The 22,133-nt window shown below is 44.2% G+C and overlaps 2 protein-coding genes across 3 annotated transcripts in view; one reads left to right on the top strand and one right to left on the bottom strand.

Annotated features, from left to right (window-relative positions):
• Nucleotides 1–22,133, top strand: part of LOC146179388 (uncharacterized) — a 44,649-nt gene that overhangs the window by 11,683 nt on the left and 10,833 nt on the right. For both annotated transcript variants that reach the window (XM_084579015.1, XM_084579018.1), the window contains exons 4-16: nucleotides 488–617; nucleotides 2,778–2,926; nucleotides 3,945–4,050; nucleotides 8,403–8,530; nucleotides 8,960–9,106; nucleotides 10,010–10,133; nucleotides 12,766–12,932; nucleotides 14,724–14,831; nucleotides 16,193–16,285; nucleotides 17,157–17,289; nucleotides 17,767–17,882; nucleotides 18,665–18,728; nucleotides 19,704–19,818. In XM_084579015.1, coding sequence (XP_084435141.1) covers nucleotides 488–617; nucleotides 2,778–2,926; nucleotides 3,945–4,050; nucleotides 8,403–8,530; nucleotides 8,960–9,106; nucleotides 10,010–10,133; nucleotides 12,766–12,932; nucleotides 14,724–14,831; nucleotides 16,193–16,285; nucleotides 17,157–17,289; nucleotides 17,767–17,882; nucleotides 18,665–18,728; nucleotides 19,704–19,818 — 1,580 coding nt within the window. The remainder of the gene's footprint in view (nucleotides 1–487; nucleotides 618–2,777; nucleotides 2,927–3,944; nucleotides 4,051–8,402; nucleotides 8,531–8,959; nucleotides 9,107–10,009; nucleotides 10,134–12,765; nucleotides 12,933–14,723; nucleotides 14,832–16,192; nucleotides 16,286–17,156; nucleotides 17,290–17,766; nucleotides 17,883–18,664; nucleotides 18,729–19,703; nucleotides 19,819–22,133) is intronic.
• Nucleotides 1–22,133, bottom strand: part of LOC146179389 (chitin deacetylase 1-like) — a 93,312-nt gene that overhangs the window by 60,699 nt on the left and 10,480 nt on the right. The window lies entirely within an intron of this gene.

Raw genomic sequence — 22,133 nt, 5'->3', positions numbered from 1 at the left:
GATTTTCGCCAAGCGTTGAGAAACGATTTAAAGTTAAAAACCCTGTGCGCCTTATTTATACATAATCAGTAAAGGATTGTCTTTATACAGCAAAAAAATAATAATTGTTGTAGTTTACATCCTGTCACGTGACCTACATCAACTGACTACTACATTTAACTATGGTCGTTTTGTACTCTCTCTTCTCCATGCAATGGCAGTCTAAACTATCAGGCCAAGAAGACGGGAAATTTCTTTAAGATTTTTTTTTTAAACCATTAATGTATTCTTGCTTGCTATGCAAAGCAGGCAGCTTTATTCCTGTTGTGTTTAGATAACTGTTTTGATAGTAAAAAAAAAAGCGAATGAACAAGTGCAGCCATATTTCTCGAAAAGAGCGAAGTAAAATTTTGGTACTATCTTGAACGCTGAACGTGTTCACAATTTTCGTCGTTTAATTTTGCGTAATATAGAGTGACTTTTTATTTTATACCTATAAATCATGCAGAAAAACACGCTCCAGATGACGGAGTACTACGACATGGAAAAAACTCAGGGCTACTTGCGTCTTTACGACGAAGGCACAGTGGTAGAGACGTACTACAACCACGACACGAGCGAAGCATTCTTCTACACAGGTAAGTAGATCATGTATCGCTTGCCTTTTGATGACAATTTCGTACTCAATTATAAAGAAAACAATGAGGAAGAATTGAGGAGAAGCCTTAGTGCGCTAGCCGCGCTTTGACACGGACCTGTCTGATCGCAGCCGAGGACTAATCCTCTTGTCGAAATATTGCTTGGCGTGCTGATCGAGGCTCCCCCTAAACCCTTGTTTAGTTTGATTTGTGTTTTGCAAAATGTGCATCTTCCCACCCTAATTCTACCATTATTAGTAATGACATTTCAACGCTTGAGATAGCCAGTCGCAAGCGCTTGTTATTTCTTGCTGCAGTTTTTATGCTCATTACTTTGGGGTGATGAACGGACCAACAAATTCAGGAATAGAATAAGCAGCCACGTGTTGAAGGTCTATAGTGTTTACTCAGCGCTTCCCAGCCGTTCTCGCTTTGCGCTATCATGCGGCCGATTAGGCAACCATTACCGTACGCCTAGGAAAGAACCATGCACTACGCTTGAAATCTTTACCATAATATGCCGCCAGTATTCTCGCCTGCATCGCCACACAATTTCTAATTTTCCTTCCACTAACATGAGGTTTGGACTGCCTGAAGTTGCCTTCTCTTCGATTCACTCCAGGTGTTGATTATATATGATATCTTAACAATATTTACGTAAAATAAATAAAGAGACATTGTGACCTGTGGAGAAGGTGTATCAGAAACTGCACAATAATGGTTACCACCACCGATAAGATAATTTCATATATATAACGTTAACATTGCAAGCGCAAACTGGTGAAAATGAAAATGCAAATTCTTGTTGTTGTTTTTTTGTAAGTAGAAAAATTCGCAACAAAATTACCCAGCACTGTTCAACCACCTAACGAATAAAAGAAAACATTCCAGCAGGGTTGAATGGGAAAATATTTGGTGAATTACTGAAAACAAATAACCGCCACTGTATGTAAAGCTTTATTAAACGACAAAGGCCAGAAATTTGAGTTGTCGATATTGATAAAACTGTCAATTCATTTAGGCTATAACTGAACTAAAACAATGAGCCAATTCACAAAGCGAGCAATTTATGGACCTTTCCTTCAAAATGTACAACCAATACTTAAGGATAATTTAGTCGCATGCCAGACATCAAACGACGTTTTGAATGTGTACTATAAAGACGTTATGACCTCGTTGCTATCTTCAGTCAATTTCTGCTATACACAAGGGTTAAACAAATGCAAGAGCACAGTCGCAGGTAAAGAAGGACAAGCGCCGTTGGAAATCTGAAGATCCGTAGATTCGTTTCATTCTATATTCATGGTTTCGATGTCCTAGTGTAGTGTTAGTGAAGCTAAAAAAGACATAATATGTCTCAATCAGTTGAACTCACTGCTTAGCGCAATAGAGTCGCATCTTCAAGGTCCTCAAGTTAAAGTCCAGTGATTCCTGGTCTAATTATTCTTCCTCTGCCTGAATTCTTCAATAACCTTTATTGTTTAAAAAAGCACCTCCTCGGTCTCGGGTATTAGACTCCATGGATTCCGCGTGGCAACTCGCTGTGTATCATTACATCAGCCCATCTCTCTTTTGCTTTCTCCCTTTTCTATCCTTCCTGCTTTTGTCGTCTAATGAAATGTGTACTAGCTGGGCTATGAATATTTTTCTTGCCAACCCTCCACACTCCTCCCACACTAAAGCGTTTCTCTCCTCTTTCTTTCCTGTACTCGTATTTATTCACCAAAAAAAAAAGATGTTTTAGTACAAATTTCACTCAGCATGTGTTGATAGGTTGTCCCTTTCTAATTACACAAAACACTGCCTAACGAAAAACGGATTTTCGATAAGCTAGAAAAGGTCAAAAACGGGACACAGGTGACGTCAACGCCGGACCTTTTCTCATCTAAACTAGTTCGCAGATGCCTGAGGTTAGGTCCTACCCCCATTAACTCCCCAAACTGGGATCACGGAGCCCTTTTTATTTATGGCGTAAACAGAAATGCGGAAAAACTGTTAAACCAAGATTTTTTTCTTACGCAAATTCTTCTTTTATCGCCTGCATGCTATTGACAACACTATAAAGAGTGCGGGGATTGATCCTTACAGGAAAACAGGAATGGGATGAATTTGTCCGCATAGTTCCTTTAAATCGTTTGCTTGTGTGCCTCAATTACGCAGATTCCACCTGCAACACATTTTCGCTAGACGACCCGCCGGAGTTTATGGAGAAGATGATCCTTCAGTGGGGGGACAGAAGGGGCACCTTCACCATTTACGGAGCCTCATCTCTGTTCATGGGCCCCGTTGTGAAGAAAAACGTCAAGGCGGTAAGAAAAAGCCGGTTGGGGGGTTTTCAAAAACGTGAACGGTCGCGGATTCCAGTGTACCACGCTATTTGCTTACCACCGCGAAATAATTGACAATCTAATTTCGCTTTACACATCCCTAGCGAAAATCCCCATGAGTCACCATAATCTCATATAGATTTCTCATACTAAACTCGTATAATCCTCATATAATCTCATACAGGTATCATACAGCGTTAGAGGACTATATGAGATTGTATGAGATTTGTATGAGTTTAGTATGCGAAATCTATATGAGGTTATTGTGACTCATACAATTGTTTTTGCTAGGGTTGACTTTATTTCGGTTTCAACACAATTACTATAAAGTAAAAGTTAGGCCTAGGTCATAAAATCACTCCTCGGTCGTTTTAATTCACTACGACGTTAAAGACAGCCTGTCTCAAAAGAAGGAATCACGAGTGAAGAAGCAAAGTATATCGCAGTTTTTTTTTCTTCCTCACGTGGCCTAGAGTGACGTGATACCTATCGCTTAGCTTTTTAAACAGAAATAAGGTAGAGAAAATGCTTGATCATAAATTATTTAGTGGCCTTGGGCGAAAACCACGCGGTGATTTATGTAAAATGGCGCCTTACGTATCGTTAACAAGGAGAAGCATGCAAGTAAAATTTGATGTCCATACTTTGACATGTCAGGTAAAAATTACAGAATTAAAAACTCATTTAAAAGTATTGCAAGTGCAGGAACATAAAAACAGTTTCAAATCTATAGCTATAACGAATAGAAGAAGAGCTCCATTTGATCACGTCAGTGCGGTAAATGAAAATGAAATCTTTGGTTTGTGGCACTTCTGTAATTATTGTGGTTTACAAAATTCTAAACTACTTCCAAGCGACTCATGTCGCTTATATTTAATGCGTGCAGGAACGTTTAATATGCGATACGACGACGTGAGGAAAGTAGAATGGATATGCATATGAGGCAGATGAAAAACGGGCGAATAATGTTTTTCGGTGGTTTCCGGACGTTATCACGCAGGCGTACCAAGGTGCAAACTTTACTGTGCGAGGTATCCCAGCCCTGAAGTGGTCGGTGTGCCTGAACGACAATGACGAAGACGGGCCCATCGACGTCTACTTTTCCGGTAAGGATACCAGTTGCAAAAAATGCCGTTCTTCTTTTGTTGCTGACCCGAAGGCATGCAACATCAAACAGCGTTCGCACTTTTCAAGATGTCGTCGGCAACCAGGTTGGAATACACAGGGCTCTTTGGTCCTACCTGTCGTGGTGGTGGGGGTGAAAAATATGCAGTACTGGGAGCCTTAAGATAGTTAAATTCAAATGACGAGTAAATTTTTGGCTACGTGTTGTAGCCGGAAGCTGGTGCTTCCCAGCGACTCCCAAAGCCCAGTCCGCCAGCCGCGTTTTAACTGCCAGGTCAGAGCTGGACACCGTACCCTCCCATCGCTTGAGGTCTGGAGAGGCTAGAGGGTGGAATTTCGAGCGTTGAAACATACTGTGATGAAAATCAGCTCTAGGTGCCCCACACAGGATGTGCTGTGGCGAGAACATTCATGAATGGAGCCAAGCTAAGTTTAAGCTATGTTTAACCAACTAAGCTATGTTTAACTAACTAGTACAACAAGCATCAATCAAGCTAAGAAAACAGTGAATTGGAATGCGCGGGACTGAAGCTGGCGCCACTTCACCGGCTCTAGTTTAATCAGAGATTTGTGAACAGGAGCGTAGATGGTTCGCTGATTGCGATATTTGAGGGAGGTTTTGTGATCGGAGACACGCGCTCGTGAGCATCTCCCAGGTGGTGGTAGTCCCTGCTAGACTGAAGTATCCTCGAGCAAAAAGGTAGGCTGCTTCGTTTAGGTGATGAATGGGGTGGTCGGGTTGGGAGGGGGGGGGGGGGGGAGGCAAGGAACCGGTAGGCTGGACCATAGATCCGGCCACGGGAGAATTTCTGGATGGTGGATTTTGAGTTTTGAGTGAATAAAGGTGGTGGTGTCACTGATAGTACTTATGGTGAGGGCAACCGCCGCCTCTTCCGCCTCCAGGGAAATGAGGCAAAGTAGTGGTGACGGCTTCCAGCCGCAGGTAGTTGGAGGCAGCGCTGAGCGCGTACGCTTGGCGAGAATGGTATGAGGCAGCGTATACATAAACGGCCTCCGTCCGGAAGCAGTATTGCGAAGAGCTGCGCGTGCCTTGTGGAGATACGACGTGGTGTTCTGGGTGCTTATTCTTAGGCAAGGGAGGCCCCTTAAGGACGTGGTGTATCGCAGGAGGAAGTGTATGTTGTGTAGAGCAGTGACCAGGAGGTGAGGGATGGATTCGAGCAAGGATGTTGCGGCACGTTAGGGTGGAGGGTAGTAGCTCCAACTGGGCTGAGCGATGGCTTTCGCGAGCTCCGCCAGGGAGCTATGGGCGCCCATGTGAGGTAGGCGTTCATTTAACCCCTAACGGTGTAAGTTGAGGGCTGCATTGTATGCCTGTTGCATAAGGGCATTGACCTTGACTTCCTTCGCCCGCGTTAGGAAGAGGCAGGGAAGAAAGTATACGACACAGCTCAGGACGAAGGGCTGTACCACTCCTCTGAGGTCATGCTTGCTCATGCCACAATGGCGGTTGGCAAGCCGGCGAATGAGGCGATTGTTAGGTTAACCATTTTCGTCATATTAGTGCTGGTGGCAGTATTCTCGCCGTTCATTCGTTCAGGACGAAGGGCTTTCTCTTCTCAACAACATTTTCTACCCCATTCGAATCGAATCTAGCATTCAGCACAACACAGGCCCAGACCTGACCCTCCCAAACACGTCCGAGGCGGCCGCTGGCCATGATCGCATTTTATGCACCGAACTTTCCACCTCCTTCACCCCACCCAAACGCAAACAAGCCCAAGTGATGGATTGGAGTCAGTTTCGCCGCATCCGGCAAACTGCCCCGGACACCATTTCGGACGTGGGGCCTGGGTGGCTTCTCTCACACAGGGTGTGGAATCGGCGACATCCACTATTGCAGAGCCAGATGACACTTCAGCGGCAAATAGTCGCTTTCTCCACATGAGGGAAGCACACGTCAGTTTTCAGAAACGTTGGCTGGCCCAGAAGCATGATCTTCCCTCAAACGGCGAACATAACATCTTGTGAAATAGATTGAACCTCATGCACGAGACCTCGTTCGCCAGCAGTTGGGGCAGGTCTGTGACTACAGGAGCGGCAATCTCTCTCTTAAAGAGACCAGGTCGCTTTTACGCTACCTCCTTGATCCTGGACACACCAAAGTCACGCAGCCCAAGAATTTTGCCCACATTCTTCATCAGCTTCCACTAGAGGATGACACTCTTCTCCAGACATTACCTCACTACAACCCCTTCTACTCCCTGCACCAGTTCCACGAACCCTGTTCTTGATGAGGAAATTTCCTCAGCTGAGGACAGGGCGGCGATGCACCGTTTAAGGACGACATCAGCCGCGAGGGTGGACGGAGTCACAAACAGGGTTCTTCGTAACTTGGGTGAGCTGTCCGTTGATGCGATCACGATCTCTTCAACAAATACTGGCACACAGGAATCTTCCCAGCCCAGTGGACACAAGCCCGCATCACATTTATCCCCATACTCGGCAAACCACTTGACACCAAAAACCTCCGGCCCATCTCTTTCATTTCTTGCATTGCCAAACTATCTGAACATATATTGTGCTCACACGCCTCCAGAACCATATAGACGGTCGGAACCCCTTCCTCGGTATAATGTTCGGCTTCCAGCAACATCTTTCCACAGAGGACATTAAGCTGCAGCTGTCTCATTATGTCCTTCACTCCCGCCAAGCAGAGCACCCCCCGAGCGAATCTTGCTCTAAAGACTTTACAAAGGCCTTTGATAGTATCCATCACGCCGCCATGTCCGCTTCCAAAAGCGATTAGTTTTAGCATGCACTATTTTGTTTCTTATGGTTTGCAACACCGCACAGGAGGGACATATAAAGCCTCCAATGTCATCATTGTCTTAGGGAAAGTGCTTATCTTCTTCAATATTTTCTTTTTTACTTAATGGCTGTTACGTGGATACGTTTTAAACTAGTTTCTCTTTTCAACTGAAATAGTTGCCAGGTGGTTGAGCAATAACAGTCTAAATGTTTACAATTTTAACAGTTGGCTTTAATGGTGGCAACCGCTACTATACGCAAACACCCGAATTTCGGGCGACTTGAACTGTTGTTTCCTTATGCGTGGGCCTTATGAGAAGTATGGCAAGCAGTGCCGAAAGCACATGCCTGAAATCTAAGTTAGAATAGCCAACCGAGTGTCGGGGGTTTAAGTGCTAAATTGTAGTGGGCACGCGCGCGACGCGCGCGCGCGCGCGCGCGCGCGTGTGTGTGTGTGTGTGTGTGTGTGTGTGTGTGTGTGTGTGTGTGTGTGTGTGTGTGTGTGTGTGTGTGTGTGTGTGTGTGTGTGTGTGTGTGTGTGTGTGTGTGTGTGTGTGTGTGTGTGTGTGTGTGTGTGTGTGTGTGTGTGTGTGTGTGTGTGTGTGTGTGTGTGTGTGTGTGTGTGTGTGTGTGTGTGTGTGTGTGTGTGTGTGTGTGTGTGTGTGTGTGTGTGTGTGTGTGTGTGTGTGTGTGACAGAGAGAGAGAGCGGGGGAGGGGGTTGTGATTACGCCTCGTCACCTCATGGCATGGTGTTGATTACCTCTAACCCCTGATTCTTTATCCCTCTCGGATCAGACACCACCCTCAGTTTCCATCGAAGAAAAATACATTCACCGTGTGATATATTAAATACAATTTGTTAGTTTTCGAAGTAGTAATCTAAAGTTAACGAGCCACTGTTTTTACAGCGACGCCCAAACTTCCGTAAACGCTGTCGCATTTAGTGGAAATAGCCGGCATCCAAATGCCACGACAAGGTCAACTAAATATATCAAGGGCCATGGAGATCATTTCTAATTCGAAGATACTCATTTCAATTTCGGCAAAATGTTCATGTTGCCACTGATGTTGACTTTACTTTATACATAAGTGTGTTCACAGCAAGCGACAAGGTCAAACATTCTATGAAATGTGTCAAACGCTACAACACCGGTGCACACAGTGAAAGAGCCGCATCCCTTTCGTTTTTTTTCTTTTTCTAACCAAATACTTCACCCCATTTTGAAACTGAATTCATTGGAGAGCTTAAGCATACTGTTATATTGTAACTGTCGCCAAACGAATCTGCTTGAAAAAAAAAAATGTTACTTCGGTGTTAGTCGTGACCACATTAAACTTGTGGGGCATCAGGAGGGCCAAGCTAAGCAAAAATCGATTTCTCCGTAACCACTTTACTACGGTAACATTGTAAAATGCGATGCGGTGAGCCATCCTTCACACGTACGGTGAACTGTAGGCCCTGTGACTAGGAGCTCTATAACTCTTGCGACCTAAGCTTCACTTGAAGCCTTTCACGTAGAATTAGGCTCATCGCAGGGCTTTTTTTTCTCGTTTCTGCAGACCCGACAGCCTCAACCTCCGCAAGTGCCATCAGCCCTTCCGTACCTCTAAGGATCATTCAAGGCCCAGAAGTGTCGGACATCACGATGATGACCGAATACGATGGTGATCCAGAAGGAAAGTTTATGGTAAGCCAGGCTATTACTTTTCTCGGTTTCGTTCATAGGGTTCAACGTTACAACGCGACATTAACCATGACGTACGCCGTAAAGGGGCTTCGGCTGAGTGGGTTGAAGGGTGTGTGGATAGGTAGATAGATTTACTGATAACTGAACAGCGTTGAGAGAATTCTCGCTTTTCAATGAAACGTCTATTCATCTTGTTCTGTCCCTGAATGAGCCTATTGTGCTCGTGGATAAGCGGTATTGGGCTTAATTACAGTAGTGGCTAATATGAACTGCAACATGCATTCTGCTCTATAACTGCGGTTTGTACTTCGCAAGAAGTGGATTTTTCAACGTGTCCCCAACCACAAATGTGCGGGGCCATACAAAATAACTATCCCACTCTTTCTTGCTAGGTTTAACCATTTATTTTCGTCTTTGTTTTTTTCGCAGATCCCGGCAGGACGCAACTGCAGTCGCCTAGCGAAAAACTTGCCTAAGCCTCCCGATTTCGCCAACGTGTCACTCGAGTTTCACGCTGAGATCATGTTCAGAAACCTACAGGATTCACCGAACTTCTATTACTCCTCGCACCTCGACGTGAGTCCCACCTCTTTATCACTCTAGAAAGACTAAGAGCAATCTCCCATTTTCCACTCAGTTGTATAAACTACCCGAGAAGAGAAAACAGAAAACAAAAAACCTCCGTAAATTATATCTCCGAATGTGAAAACTTTGGACTCTGCGTGGCTAGTATAGTTAGGCTGGAGCGTGGGTTGGGTTGTAAGAAAATGGCTTTTTTAAGCATGCCTCTGATAAATGCTTCGCTAACCCAAACATGTACTCGCAGTAAAGTTATTGATAAAGCGATAAATGTGCGGGTAAATGAATTTAATTCTTTCACAGGGGTAAGCATGGCGGCTCAGTTATGCTTCGGCAGCAGAATGAACGCTTTTAGCCAAGCCAAGTTTGAAGCGTACACTTCCCGACATTCCCTTCGTTTGTTTATTTTCTCTATTTAAAAAAGGGCTGCTGCCGCTGTTTCCTCTTTCCTCTGTGGATAGTTTTGAAGCTGTTCATTTCTTTAATCCTTTGTCTGGGACGAATGGCTGAACGCGATAACACTCGAAGCTACCACGCGCGCAAATAAAAGTGACTCGACGCGAAATGCTGCGTTCGCTTCGGTTGAAATAAAAACACCTACTCAAGTACTATAAAGCTCTCAAATGTCATGGTTGTGTGCAGCAACCGAGCAAAAAATACTAAAAACATGCTTTCTCCAAGAAAACGTCTTGCCAGAAATAACAGCGTCCCTGAAACCATATTGGTACCTCGGAAAGCCACATGCGCGAGGTCTCACAAAAAATCATGGGATAACCACATTACTCTTTCATTTTTACCCGTTTTTCTTCTCACTGGCAAAGAGTGAAGAAGATGGCGTTAATGTTTTGCTACTCTCTCGTGCTAGCGCGAAAGTACAAGCTGCCTTTCTTCGTCTTACAGTTCATTCGAGACCTAGCCAGCAACCACATGAGCGCTATATTTGAACCGTGGGCAACCAGCGACCCAAAGGCTGAGAAGATGGTGTTTGGAGGACCTTATCAGGAGATCTTCGACTACATGAACGGTAATGGTCTCCAGAACCAGGACACGAACGTAGGACGTAAGGCGTCACCGCAGACTTAAGGGGACACTGGCGACAGCACTATCTCAATCGATATGTCAGCAAAATTCAATAGTTAGGTATTTCGTGACTTTGTTGTTGCTTGTCCGGCAGCGAAAGACGCATGTAGAGATATTTCGGTTCGAAGTTAGAGTTGTTGTTGTTTTTTTTTTTTTCGCCGCTTTGACAACTTTTCCCCATTGCGTAGATGTGTAAAATGACACGAATCATGCCGTAAACGCGGACTCCGTGATTGCTGACGCACGGCGGGTGGTGTGTTCTAGCAGCAGCTGAAATTAAAGCTACCGCTGGCCGAAGCCGTCGCTTCGTTTGAAAAATAATTAGAAACTCTATGCTTTTCATGAGCCGTGGATCCCGCTCTCGAGCTTAACATGTAAGTTCGCTTGGCGAACGCGGGCCTGCACTTCAGCAACCTCGGCCCCCCCAAAGCATTCGATTCTTTTTAAGCTTAGACTACTCGATTGGCAGGATATCAAGAACGTCCGGGGCCTACGAGTCGGTAGTGTTGCCAGCAAGCGAAGCTTCGTGTGTAGCCACTGACATCACCGAATCAGCGCCACGACTAGCGAGTAAAGACTCCTACGTGTGGGCGCTTTTACATAGTAGCAACGGAGAGCCATGGATTGTAGCAAAAAATAAAAAAGGGGGAAACAAGACCGATTTTGAGACTTCCGTCAGTTTCCTTCGCTGTTGTATTTTTTTAACACGAACCAAAAGAGCGGCCCTTCGTATAACACTTATTTAGGTGCTTACTCTAAGTGACTTTTTCGAAAGTTGTCAACATCGCATGCGAACCCGATTTGCAACAAACTGATGCAACAGGTAGCTCACTGGTGCATGGAAGCAAAACCGATATGATTAACCGTATAAATGTCATATCTGATTTTTCAATAGAGAAGCGATTTCCGTGACATGAACTTTGTTCAAAAAGAACTTGGACATCAGTAAAACACGTTGTTGGGCTAGTTGGTGCATTTCATGAAGAAAGACTAACCAGCCAAGAAGACGTATACATAAGAAAAAACAGAGACGTAGAAAGAAAAAGTCTGGACTACCAACTGTTGGTTCACTTGGTAGTTCAGCCTCTTTATTTCTTTCTGCGTCTGTTTTTTCCTGTGTGCGTCTTCTTTGCTGGTTTGTCTATTTTCAAACTTGGAGTTCCTCTGCTGGTATGCACTGGTCCCGCAAAATACCCATGTTACTACCCTTGGCGCGGAGCAATCCCGACATCTACCTTACGTCTTGGGGAATTCCAGGACAAATCGGATAAGAAGCTAATAGTGCCACACCCGACACACAAGCAGTAGGAGGCGACCCTAACCGGCGACGACCTGAACTAGAAAGTCTGGATCAGCCAGCTAGTCCGCACATCAACTGCCACCAGCGGAGCCATTGACTAGGGGCCCTAAAACTACAATTCCTAATTATTGTATTAAATAGAAGTTTTATGTCTCTCGCTATGCGGGTAAACCGAGGCACGTAAAAAAAAGAAAAAAAAACGAGTGGAAATGAAAAATGCATAGCTGTGAGTACGAAGCACTGAAACTGAACCATGCAACCGCAATGCACATTTTATATGCTCCAGAATTCTTTGCGCGCTATGTGATTCTATATTTGCCAGGATGGGCTCTGGCGTCAATGCCTGTATTTCCATTCTCGTCCTTTCTACTTTATTGGGAGCTTTACTTTCAATGAGGGTGGTGTTTTTGCGATTAGGACCTGGCACTTTATAGATACAATCTAACTTCATTTTTCCCTTCGATGCCCCTTTAACCGTCACGAAAGTTCGCATTGCTAGTAGCAGCATTTCCATTCAGATAGCAGCACTCAAATCTCTGTTTTATGCTTCATCTCCCACCTTTTATTTTATTTTTGGCTTGCCATCACGCATACACACAAAAGAAAGATTTAAACCGAAGATGGGACTTGGTGAAGAATTACTGAGTACTGTGAGTTTTTCATTCTTCTTAAAACTTTTAACGTGCTCTTCGACTTGAACTATTCCGACACCTCATGACGTCACATGCCAGTGGTGGACCATCTAAAAAGGCTCTCGCAGGGAGCCTTAAATAACCCTAACCGCAGCCCCTTTCATCCACTGGCTGGTATGAGGATTCCGCGCACTGAGTTACCAGAGCGACTACTGAAACCAGCGTTGTAACAAAATACAGTTGAAATGTTTTTGTCCGCCCTTGTTTGAGCCATAAACCGAAATGTTGAGCGTATTATGTCAAATATAGCAATCCTCCTAGGAAGTGTGGAGCACGCTGCCCATCTTTCCCTCTGGTATTTTATTACCGTTGAAAGTCGAGCTAGTTGGTCAGATGACATGATGCACCACGCAGCAGAGTAGACGACGACACACAGGAGAAGCACACAATACACACATACACATAAACAAGGACAAGGACAAGGGCAGCATTGTCCTTGCTGTCCTTGTTTATGTTTATGTGTGTATTGTGTACCTCTCCTGTGTGTCGTCGCCTACTCTGCTGCGTGGTGCATCATATTTTATTTTTTCGAAAACATTTTCATTTCGTATCGAAAGTCTTACCAGTTTGTTTGTCTTGTGCAGGCATCTACTTCAAGATTAACAGGACCGGGCACCGCGAAAGCTGCACAATGAGCACCCTCGACGGGTACAAGCTCGAACTCGAACTACCCGGACTGGGCAAGTTGGGCATGGTGCCCGTAATCTTCGTTGAGGAGGAAGTCCTCATGGCGGCCAACTACCTCGGCATCGTGAGTTTGTGGCCTCAATTCGTGTTGCTAATCATACACCCCATATTCCCCAGCGTCTGCGCCACCGGTGCGGGTTTCACTGGAATGCTATTTCATCAACTTGTACCAAAGTGCTAGTCACGTCAGCCGAGGAAAATTTCTGCAAGGCATTTAAGTTTGCTCGCGTGAGAAAATGCGAAAGCATTTATCTCCTGTTGCTGGTCTGGTTGGTACCTGTGTCCACACTTCTAGTGCGTTATCTTGTACACGGACTTCCACTAACGCCTGGCATGCAGTTGCACCATCTACACTGAGCTGTCATGACGTCAGGCACCGTAACCATGACTATGACTGTTCAAATTATAATTAACGAAATTATCAGTCAATGATTTCATGTAATTTATGTCTGGATGATTGACAGGTACGAATATTTTCATGTCACGTTTTCTGGTAACACGAAGATTGAGGAAAGAATGGTTTACGCTTTATTGTGAGGGAAAGCTCTCAAAGTGATATCAGCAATGTGGGATGCCGGTTGAAGGCTCCACACGAGTGTCTACCATCCTTACATCGCAGTGTACGGGCGCCTTGAGTTTCGCCTCCATCGAAAGTAAACCTCACCACTGAGCCACCGGAGCAGCGAGTCATAGCAATTAGCACTAGATGCCTGGTCAAGGTTATCATCACGAGCCGCGGTGGCCTAGTTGCCATGGCGCGCTTGCTTAAAGTTTGGCTGCTCAGCCCAAGAACACGTGACAGGATCCCAATCGCGCCCACTTCCTAACGATGGAATTGAAATGCACAACATGCATGTATTGCGGGATGTCATGCGAAGTTAATTGAAGAACCTCGATTGGTTGTACTTACCCCGGATCGCTGCCTTACTATGCCTTTCAGACGGCATGTACCGTCTTTGCCAAAAGTAACCAGGCTGCATGTTTTGCTTCTCACTTGTATTATAGGGCAGATAAGGATTCCAACTTTATCACTATTTAAGAAGTGAGGACAGGTACTCACCTTTATATTGCAGAGATTTAGAGCTTTAGAAATGGTATGAATCGGCTGCTTCATGGCTGAGAAGCAGATCCTGCAGCCTGGTTACTTTTGGCAAAGACGGTACCTACATATGCCATGTACCGCCGCATTAGCATCTTAAGGCAGTCTACGACTTGGTCAAAACATTTGATACGATCTGGCTTGTTGCAACCAAGCCGTACTATTGTTTATCCATTAATGTTTTTTTTTGTTCTTTTTTTTTTTGCATTTATCTCTCTCCATGATGGCGGTCCTCCTTTTACCACGTCCTTTCTTTCTCGCTTCTTTACTGTCGGTTTACCTTGCCTCTGCTTGGTACCGATACTCTTTGACAATTGCAAACACTTAGCTCGAGTTTGAACTGCCATAAACGACCCTTGAAGTACAATAACAGGACGGTTCTGAGTTTGCCAAGCGAATGATCGAGTGTACTGCAATCACGAAGAAACGGAGTCATGATGAGTTTGTTATATTAGAGTACATGCTGTAATCGCTAGCCCAATGTCATAAGGGAAGAAAAAGAGACTGACTGCAGAGTAGGCAGCCTGATAGCTGCAATGCCTGAAGCTATCACTGTGGCCTACATGGGGTCTTCCTATTTCATTGCTAGAAACGTTACAACATGTCGCACACTTGTCGCGCTTCAGAGCATGCGCATGCTACAAAGATTCTCGTCACGTAAGTCGTTCAACCATCAATGATTAGGCCGGAACATTCTTACGCCGAGTAATTTTCTCTAATTCTCTTTCTTTCTTTTTTTTTTGTTTCTCTTTCAAGCATTACGTGCGAGACATCCCAACGCATGCTTTCGAGATCGTCACGAATGGGCTCGGTGACGGATCTTCCAAGATCAAGCAGGCTACCATCACCTACTACTACATGGTGGTAAGTCCGGCATCCGTGCGTGCGAACGATGCAGTACACGCGCGCATAGTCTCAAGCGGCTACTTTGAAAACGAAAAGCGTTATGAACGCCTTTTCAGGGTCATGTAATCGCTTTATCAATAATGTAGCATATTTTAGAGCGGCAAGAAATACCACAGAAAGTTCGCTTCCCTTTAGGAATAAGTTTGAGCGCTTAATTATAGATATCGTATCCTTTTATCAAAATAAATCGAAGTAATAAAAGAAGAAATCGAAGTACAACCAGCAAAAAAAAAAAAGGTCATCTTAGATGAAAGGGATGAAGACAGACACAAACACAAGAAAGGCAACGGGACTGAGCGCCATGCACAACTTCTTAGTTGTGAGCAGTTGTAAGTGGCTGGTGGTGGTAAGAACATTTATTAGCTATACAAGGTCCAGTTGCACTCGGTTGTTTGCCTTTCTTGTGTTTGCGTCTGTTTTGGCGCCTTTTACCAACGATGACCTTTTTCTTTCGTTGGGTTTACTTCAATTTCTACTTTGGAGGACCGACTCCACAGATTTCCATCCCGCATGATGCCCTTTTGACATCGTCTCGTTGTAATGAATCTATATCGTACCAGCATGTAAACAATTATTTTATTTGAAATTCAGAGTGCTATGGATAAAGATTTTCACATGGCTGGTTTGCTAAAGAAAAACAATAAAGTCTCACTGACTAAACCCATACAAGCGTCTCGAGGTGAAACCTGCAACGTAGCAGCTGGTGCTTGTGTTTCGAATGCAAACATATACGCATCAGGAAGCTTGGAAAGTAACAAACAGGAGTTCATGAACCGTCAGTTATGCCAATTCTTGTATACTAGTAATAGTTATTCAATGCATTGCCCGCTGTGAATCATGCTGCCTTTTGCTAAATGTTTAAGTTTACCAGACATTTTCTCGTCTTTTAAAGACGAGAAAAATTGAGGGCCTCTTAAGCTTCGTCTTTAGGGGTATGACCAGATAGCGTATGCAACCAGCCCCCATATAAAGCCCCACCCTAATCAAGCCATATGAAAGTGCCTGCATGGCCTAGGGGTAACGTGAATGCAAGCGTTTTGTCAGGCTGACTGTGATATCACCCTCCCATATGAAAGGAGAGACCAGAATTAGTAGCTTCTGCCAAACGTAATGTCATGAAGCCCTACGTCCAGTTAGTGCTCGGCCATGTCAGCTGCCAGCTACCGCCTGAGAGTGCCATGGTCGTGATGTTTCGCTCGCAGCTTCAACGCCGGCGGATGGCCACCAACGCAGGTTTTTCGGTGAACGGGGCCTTTAACGCTATGGCAATATAAACTCAACATTTCTCTCTGCTATCTTTCTTGCGCCTTTGTTCGCAGGATAAAATCATCTGGGACGAGGACCTCACAAAGAAGAACATTCCGATAAAAATTACTGCTCGCACGTTTACAGCGGAAAAGAGTGGCTTGAAGGTACGAACTGCACACCTCCTTTGTTTCTTTTTTTCAGTGCATTTCAATCACACATATTTAATGGGTTATTGCACGTATTGGCTTACACTTACCAATTCTTCTTCAAAGGTAATGTTAGTCCCATTACGCCCATTAAGTTAGTCCCATACGCCCTCAACTGCTCACAGTCTGTCCGTTCCCGAGGCTGAAACAAAAATTATAAGGACGACTACGATACTCCGTGATGAGAAATTTGAGTGCACCTACTTAAGCGTTCTAGCGATATATTGAGGCAAATATTTTGAGAGATGCCTGTATGTCTGTGTGTGTAGTTACAAAGATATAAATCATGGATTGATCGATGGCAATGGAGGGAGCGTTAAAACGTCATTGGTGATGTTGTGCTTGTGACATTTGAGGATGCGTCGGTGCACCTGCGTTCGCTCCCGCTTTAAGTACCCAATGTCCAGGGAAAATAGAGCGATCACTATAGACGTTGTAGGGATGTTTTGGGGACGTTGTAAGGACGTTGGTCTCATTTTTGCGAATTTCTTCGCATTTTTCGTCTCTGGTATCACCCGCCGAATCCACAGTAGCCTCTTCTTTCTTTGTATCTCCACAGCAGCAAAAACGCCAGTTAGAGAACGTTAAGACTCGTGTGCGCTGCAAACTGAAAACACCTTTCGGAACGATAACCCGTCGAATGGAATTTAAAAAAAAAAATGTCATTGCAGAATATGTGTTGTTCTTTTATATATCTGCTCTGCCGGTAATTCAAAACTCGTTTTGTGTGTATGTATGTGTGTGTGGGGGGGGGGGGGGGGTAGACTGAAAGAAGGTTCCGCTGTGATGTGCAATGCGGTCACATCACGCATTTTACTGTCTCTTTCAGCCATATTTTGAAATTACGCTCAACATACACGACCTGACGACGGCCAATGAAAAGATGAACGAGAAGCTGAACGTGCTGTCTTGCTATAACGAAAACGAGCAGTCCTACACTTGGTTTCAGGTCGGCTTCCCAGGTAAGAAAACAACTTCGAGCCACCGACTAGAGCGGAATAGCAGCGATATTGGGTTTGTGCGTTCTGGATCCTTATGATGCAATATATCGCCTTTGGCGTCACCTTAACAGCTCGAACAGCCGGAAACAATGCGCACTGTGAGCCTCAAAAAAAATATATGCGAGCAAGCACGAAACGAATAAATAAGAAGCCGTGAACAGAAATTAGAATTGGGAAGCTGTACAGTCATTTCGCAATTAAATGCGTCAACCTTTATGGCATCGCTGTCCCTGTCCATCGATGCTCTAAAGAAAACTTAAACTGTGAAGTTCTGCAGTTTATTTCTATTTTGGACAATACATTTTGCTTGTCGGTATATCTCTCAACTTGCCCTTGCGCTTTTATCCGACAGTAAATATAGAAACATGGATCGAACATCGTCAGCCTCGTTATCAGATCAAATATTTGAAGCTTTATTTTTGTATTTTCTCCCCGCAGTTGACGAGAACTCCTTACTAGAGACAATGAGGAACGTCCATGCAGTGAAAGAAGCATTCCTACGGAAGATCTACGAAGTAGCCGATTTGACTCCGCCTAGGGTACCGCGTATTCTGGTAAGTTCGCTGCGCCCTACCATGTAGTACATTCATTCTCTCCAGCAGGAAATGCCTCTCTCTGCGTTAAACAAAGAACTTCTTTAGTCTACAACAAAAAGGATTCCATGGTCGTAGTTTGGTCGTGAATGGCGACTTAGTATCTTGCCTTTGAGATCCGCTGCCGAAAATGTGTGCGATAGTGTAAGAGTCCCCATCCTGATTCACTGACAGGGTCATGACGTCAAAGTCACATGACCTCTCGGAGGTATTTCAGGCAGCCCACAGCGTTCATGTTAAACGCGACATAACGTGGTAGAATGAAGTGGTTAAAACATGACATGTTAAGCGAAATAAAGGTTGTCGCATCTCTTGAATAATTTAAATTGAAGATACAAATGTTTTCGCTTAAGAAAAAATTACGGAGGGCAGTTAAGACCTACTGCAAAGGCGAAATTATTTACTTGAGTACTCATTGAGCGCTGTCGACGTGGGCATGAAGGTGATGAGCGAACCATGGCCACTACATCATCCCATTATCGCTACCCATCTCTATCATACGAATGGTGGATTCGGTACATTTCTTCTCAGTTTCCGAACAATCAGGCACCAGATTTATATTGAAGCTTCGTGGTGCATTGTGAACGTAAATTTACCCTTCCCTTCCATCCATTCCTACCTCTGATTTATGCACAGTGCTCATAACCTAATTGGAACACGTGTTTCGGCGCACATCATGACAAAACAGGATAGGACACATGGGATGCAATGGATTACCGCTCAGTGGTTAACGTGCATTTCAGGTTGACTTCACGAGTGACTCGATGTTTGTGACGGCATTGATCCTGGAGCGTCCACTTATAACCAGTGAGTATCAGGGTACCGCACGTGTACTTTGATATATTGGCGAAAGCTTTTTCGAGAAAATTATTTGTTTTCTTTGTAGTTTCTTACTAGGGTAGCAGTAAAAAAAAAAAAAGCTGTTTAATTTTTTTACGCCCTTAACCTTCTTGATGCTTTTAGCTGTGGTTCGGCGTTCACATTTAGAATACTATCAATGAAGACTAAATTTAATTTAAAATTTTACCACGTGCCTTTTCAAGCAGAAAACGATTATTATAATGTGGTTCTGCTAACGATTATGCATTCTAAGCCAAATTAACAAATACAAAATAAACAAAAGAACAATACTGCAGCTTTATGAAAACCACACCCATCTTTACCGAACATTACCTTTAGGTTATATGACTTTCTTTAAAGAAAGCAATTGGTATTCCATCTCCTTCCAGTGCAGTTGTTCAACGATTTGAAAGTTAAGTGCACGAATACTGTTGCTATATATGTATCGAGTAAGATTGTCTCCTAACCTTGCGTATTCACTTGCCAAAAGTTTTACTTTGCCACCAAGGTTTCCTGTGGGTGTCTTGAGTTCTGTCACATGTGTCACAATGTGTAAGCCAGGGTGAAAGGAAAACTGCTCATTACCATCTTGCGGAATGCCGCCATACGGCTGCGATGGAAAGCTACACAGATTTACATTAGCAATAAAAGAAATATTTATCGATCCTGGGATCAAACCTGTAATCCTGCCTGTCCGAGGCAGTCTCAGCTTTCCAGGACGGCAGTCAGGTAACCGCAATGGCGAGCCAGTGGTATGAGCACCCGCCCCCGTTCGGGGGGTGCAGGGTTCGACATCCTGAACCATCGGTACTCAACGCTGACAGTGTATGAGCTTTCCCCTAGCCTGGTGCTATTTGTTAAACTTAAAGCAAGCAGTAGTTCACGTGCTTCCCATAATTATCGCGCAATACTTGTAGCGTGACGCTAGTTCCTTGTTCACAGGCGACTACGACAAGAAAGAAAACTTCGGTATCAGAAGTTATGATTTCAAGGAAGCCGTGCTCCCGCTCCAAGATTGTTTGAAGTTGTGCACCATCAGCGGCCCTGATCAGTGCACGTAAGTACTTCCTATCGGAACTGCTTCGAGTCACTCATATACCGTTGCTAAAGGTTAGTTTATCTACAGAAACACCATTTTAAATAACAATAAGGTAAATCGGATGCAATTATAAACTCAGCAGAAAAGAATGAGAGATGAGTTAGCGTGGTTATACCAAATGCAAATTGGGCGTGCTAGCCTGTCCGGTTTCTCTATGTTTCGGTTCATGGCTCCGTTTTCATCATCACGCATAATACAAAGATCACCTAAATCGATTAATGGTGTCCTTAGTGGTAGCGCATTAAAATTTTGAGCCAGTTTAACGCATTTTAAGAGGGCAATGGGATATGGGTGTGTTCGGGGTGCACCTCGCATAGATGGAAATTTATGAGTCCAACGTAATGAATGAATGAATGAATGAAATTCTGACAGGCGGAGGGACTCGAAATAAAGTAGAAAACCATCTCCTTGACGGGGTTCGAGCCCCATCTTTGTACAATAGCACAAAGCGAGTATTTCCAAAAACAGTGCATATATGTGATTCAGGAGGACGCTATAAATGTGCAATACTTATCCGAATATCACTGTCGCATCAAGAAAGGTCTTTTAGTACCTGGTCGCTCACATTTTTGAGCAAAGTATTACAATCATTGAGACAGTTAAGTAACGTTCAAAGGTAGTGCTGAAGCATTTGTTGACCGCATGAAGAACACGAGAAGGATACATTCCGAATTTCAGGCGAACGCGTACCGTACTTACATATCTCCAACGACAAATTTGCAGTTGTCTTCATTAGGCGCCCGGAATTTCTAAAATCGCATTTGTAGTCGCATCTCTAGATTAAAGATTGTGAACAGAAATCAACCCTAAATTTCGGAAAAGGGGACCTGTATGACGTGGCAAGCACAACACGAGAAACTGCCAGTTTAACATTGGGGATTTTCGGCTGCGGCGATGCTGTAGTAGTGTAATGCAGTGACCAGAAAAGCTGATATTGTAGTGCCGCCGCTTTTAGCTTTTACAAGGTAAAAAACGACCAGTCGAAGAACGATCGCATCGAAATTGTTTACTGCGAGTTTTATAATACGCACAAAATATTATCTGTCTCTTTTTGGGTTTGTTGATGTTTCCCCGTTAGCAAATTGCGCATATATTTCGGAGGAAATTGCGTCTGACTATATTCCCAGCCATAGATTGAAGCTTGTCAAGTTGTGACAAAGGCCACGGTGTCATCGTTCTTGAAGAATGGTGGTGCAGCATAGGCTCAGGGAATCGTACAGAAGAGAATTGCAGTCCAAGACCGCTTTCATTTGTGAAATCGGGCGCTGATGGCGGCAACGGTGTTTCATTTTTTATTCTTTTTCTCATTACAAAATCGTCAGGTTTTGGTAGTTTTTCGGTATGTATGAGAGTCCGTATAAAGACGCAGTATATACCTTATCGGTACGGCCAAATTCTAGGTCGAAGTCCTCAACAGGGCACATTCCTCTAACAGCAGCCATTCTGGAGCAGTTTTCATCGACCAATTTTTATGTCCATCCGTCCTCGTTTCAGTGAGTGAGTGAGTGAGTGAGTGAGTGAGTGAGTGAGTGAGTGAGTGAATGAGTGAGTGAGTGAGTGAGTGAGTGAGTGAGTGAGTGAGTGAGTGAGTGAGTGAGTGAGTGAGTTAGTGTGAGTGAGTGTGAGTGAGTGAGTGAGTGAGTGAGTGAGTGAGTGAGCGAGCGAGCGAGCGAGCGAGCGAGCGGGAGAGTGAATGAGTGAGTGAGCGAGTTAGTGAGTGAGTGAGTGAGTGAGTGAGCGAATGAGCGAGCGAGTGAGTGGAGCTAGTGAGTGAGTGAGTGAGCGAGCGAGCAATCGAAGCTCCGAATTGAAACAAAATTTAGTCACGCGCTTTGCTGATCACACCTGCGGCCGCAAAAAAAAAAAAAAAGAAAAAAAAACGTCAGTGAGGCGGGAACAAGATTGCCTAATATACAGGTCACCTATTGCTTTAGAAAAAGGGAACATGAATTTACTTTATATAAAACTAGGCACGGTACAGTTCCAGCAGCTTCAAAGTTGCATTAGGGGAGTAAATTGGGAAGGGAGTCTCAGTAGGGATGTGCCTTTCATTTGATGTTGCCTAGTATTGTGCCCGGACATGTTTGATTTCATTAATTTTAACAGAATGAGCTATTCCAACCATTTCATTTTTGACAAGTCGTCTAGCGAAGGGGGCCAGTGTTTCAGTCAACCCTTACGTAATATTTTTTAGGCCTTTAATGTATAAAAATTTGCAAGACTCAGGCTGATTTTTATTGCCTGGATCCGGCTAGTTGTTTAACTTTTTTTTC

The sequence above is a fragment of the Amblyomma maculatum genome, chromosome 9, assembly GCF_055883805.1.
Source record: "Amblyomma maculatum isolate TAMU_Amacu chromosome 9, ASM5588380v1, whole genome shotgun sequence".
In the NCBI taxonomy this organism is placed as follows: domain Eukaryota; kingdom Metazoa; phylum Arthropoda; class Arachnida; order Ixodida; family Ixodidae; genus Amblyomma; species Amblyomma maculatum.
Note: the sequence above shows the minus strand (reverse complement) of the source record. Positions and strands in the feature narration are given on the sequence as shown.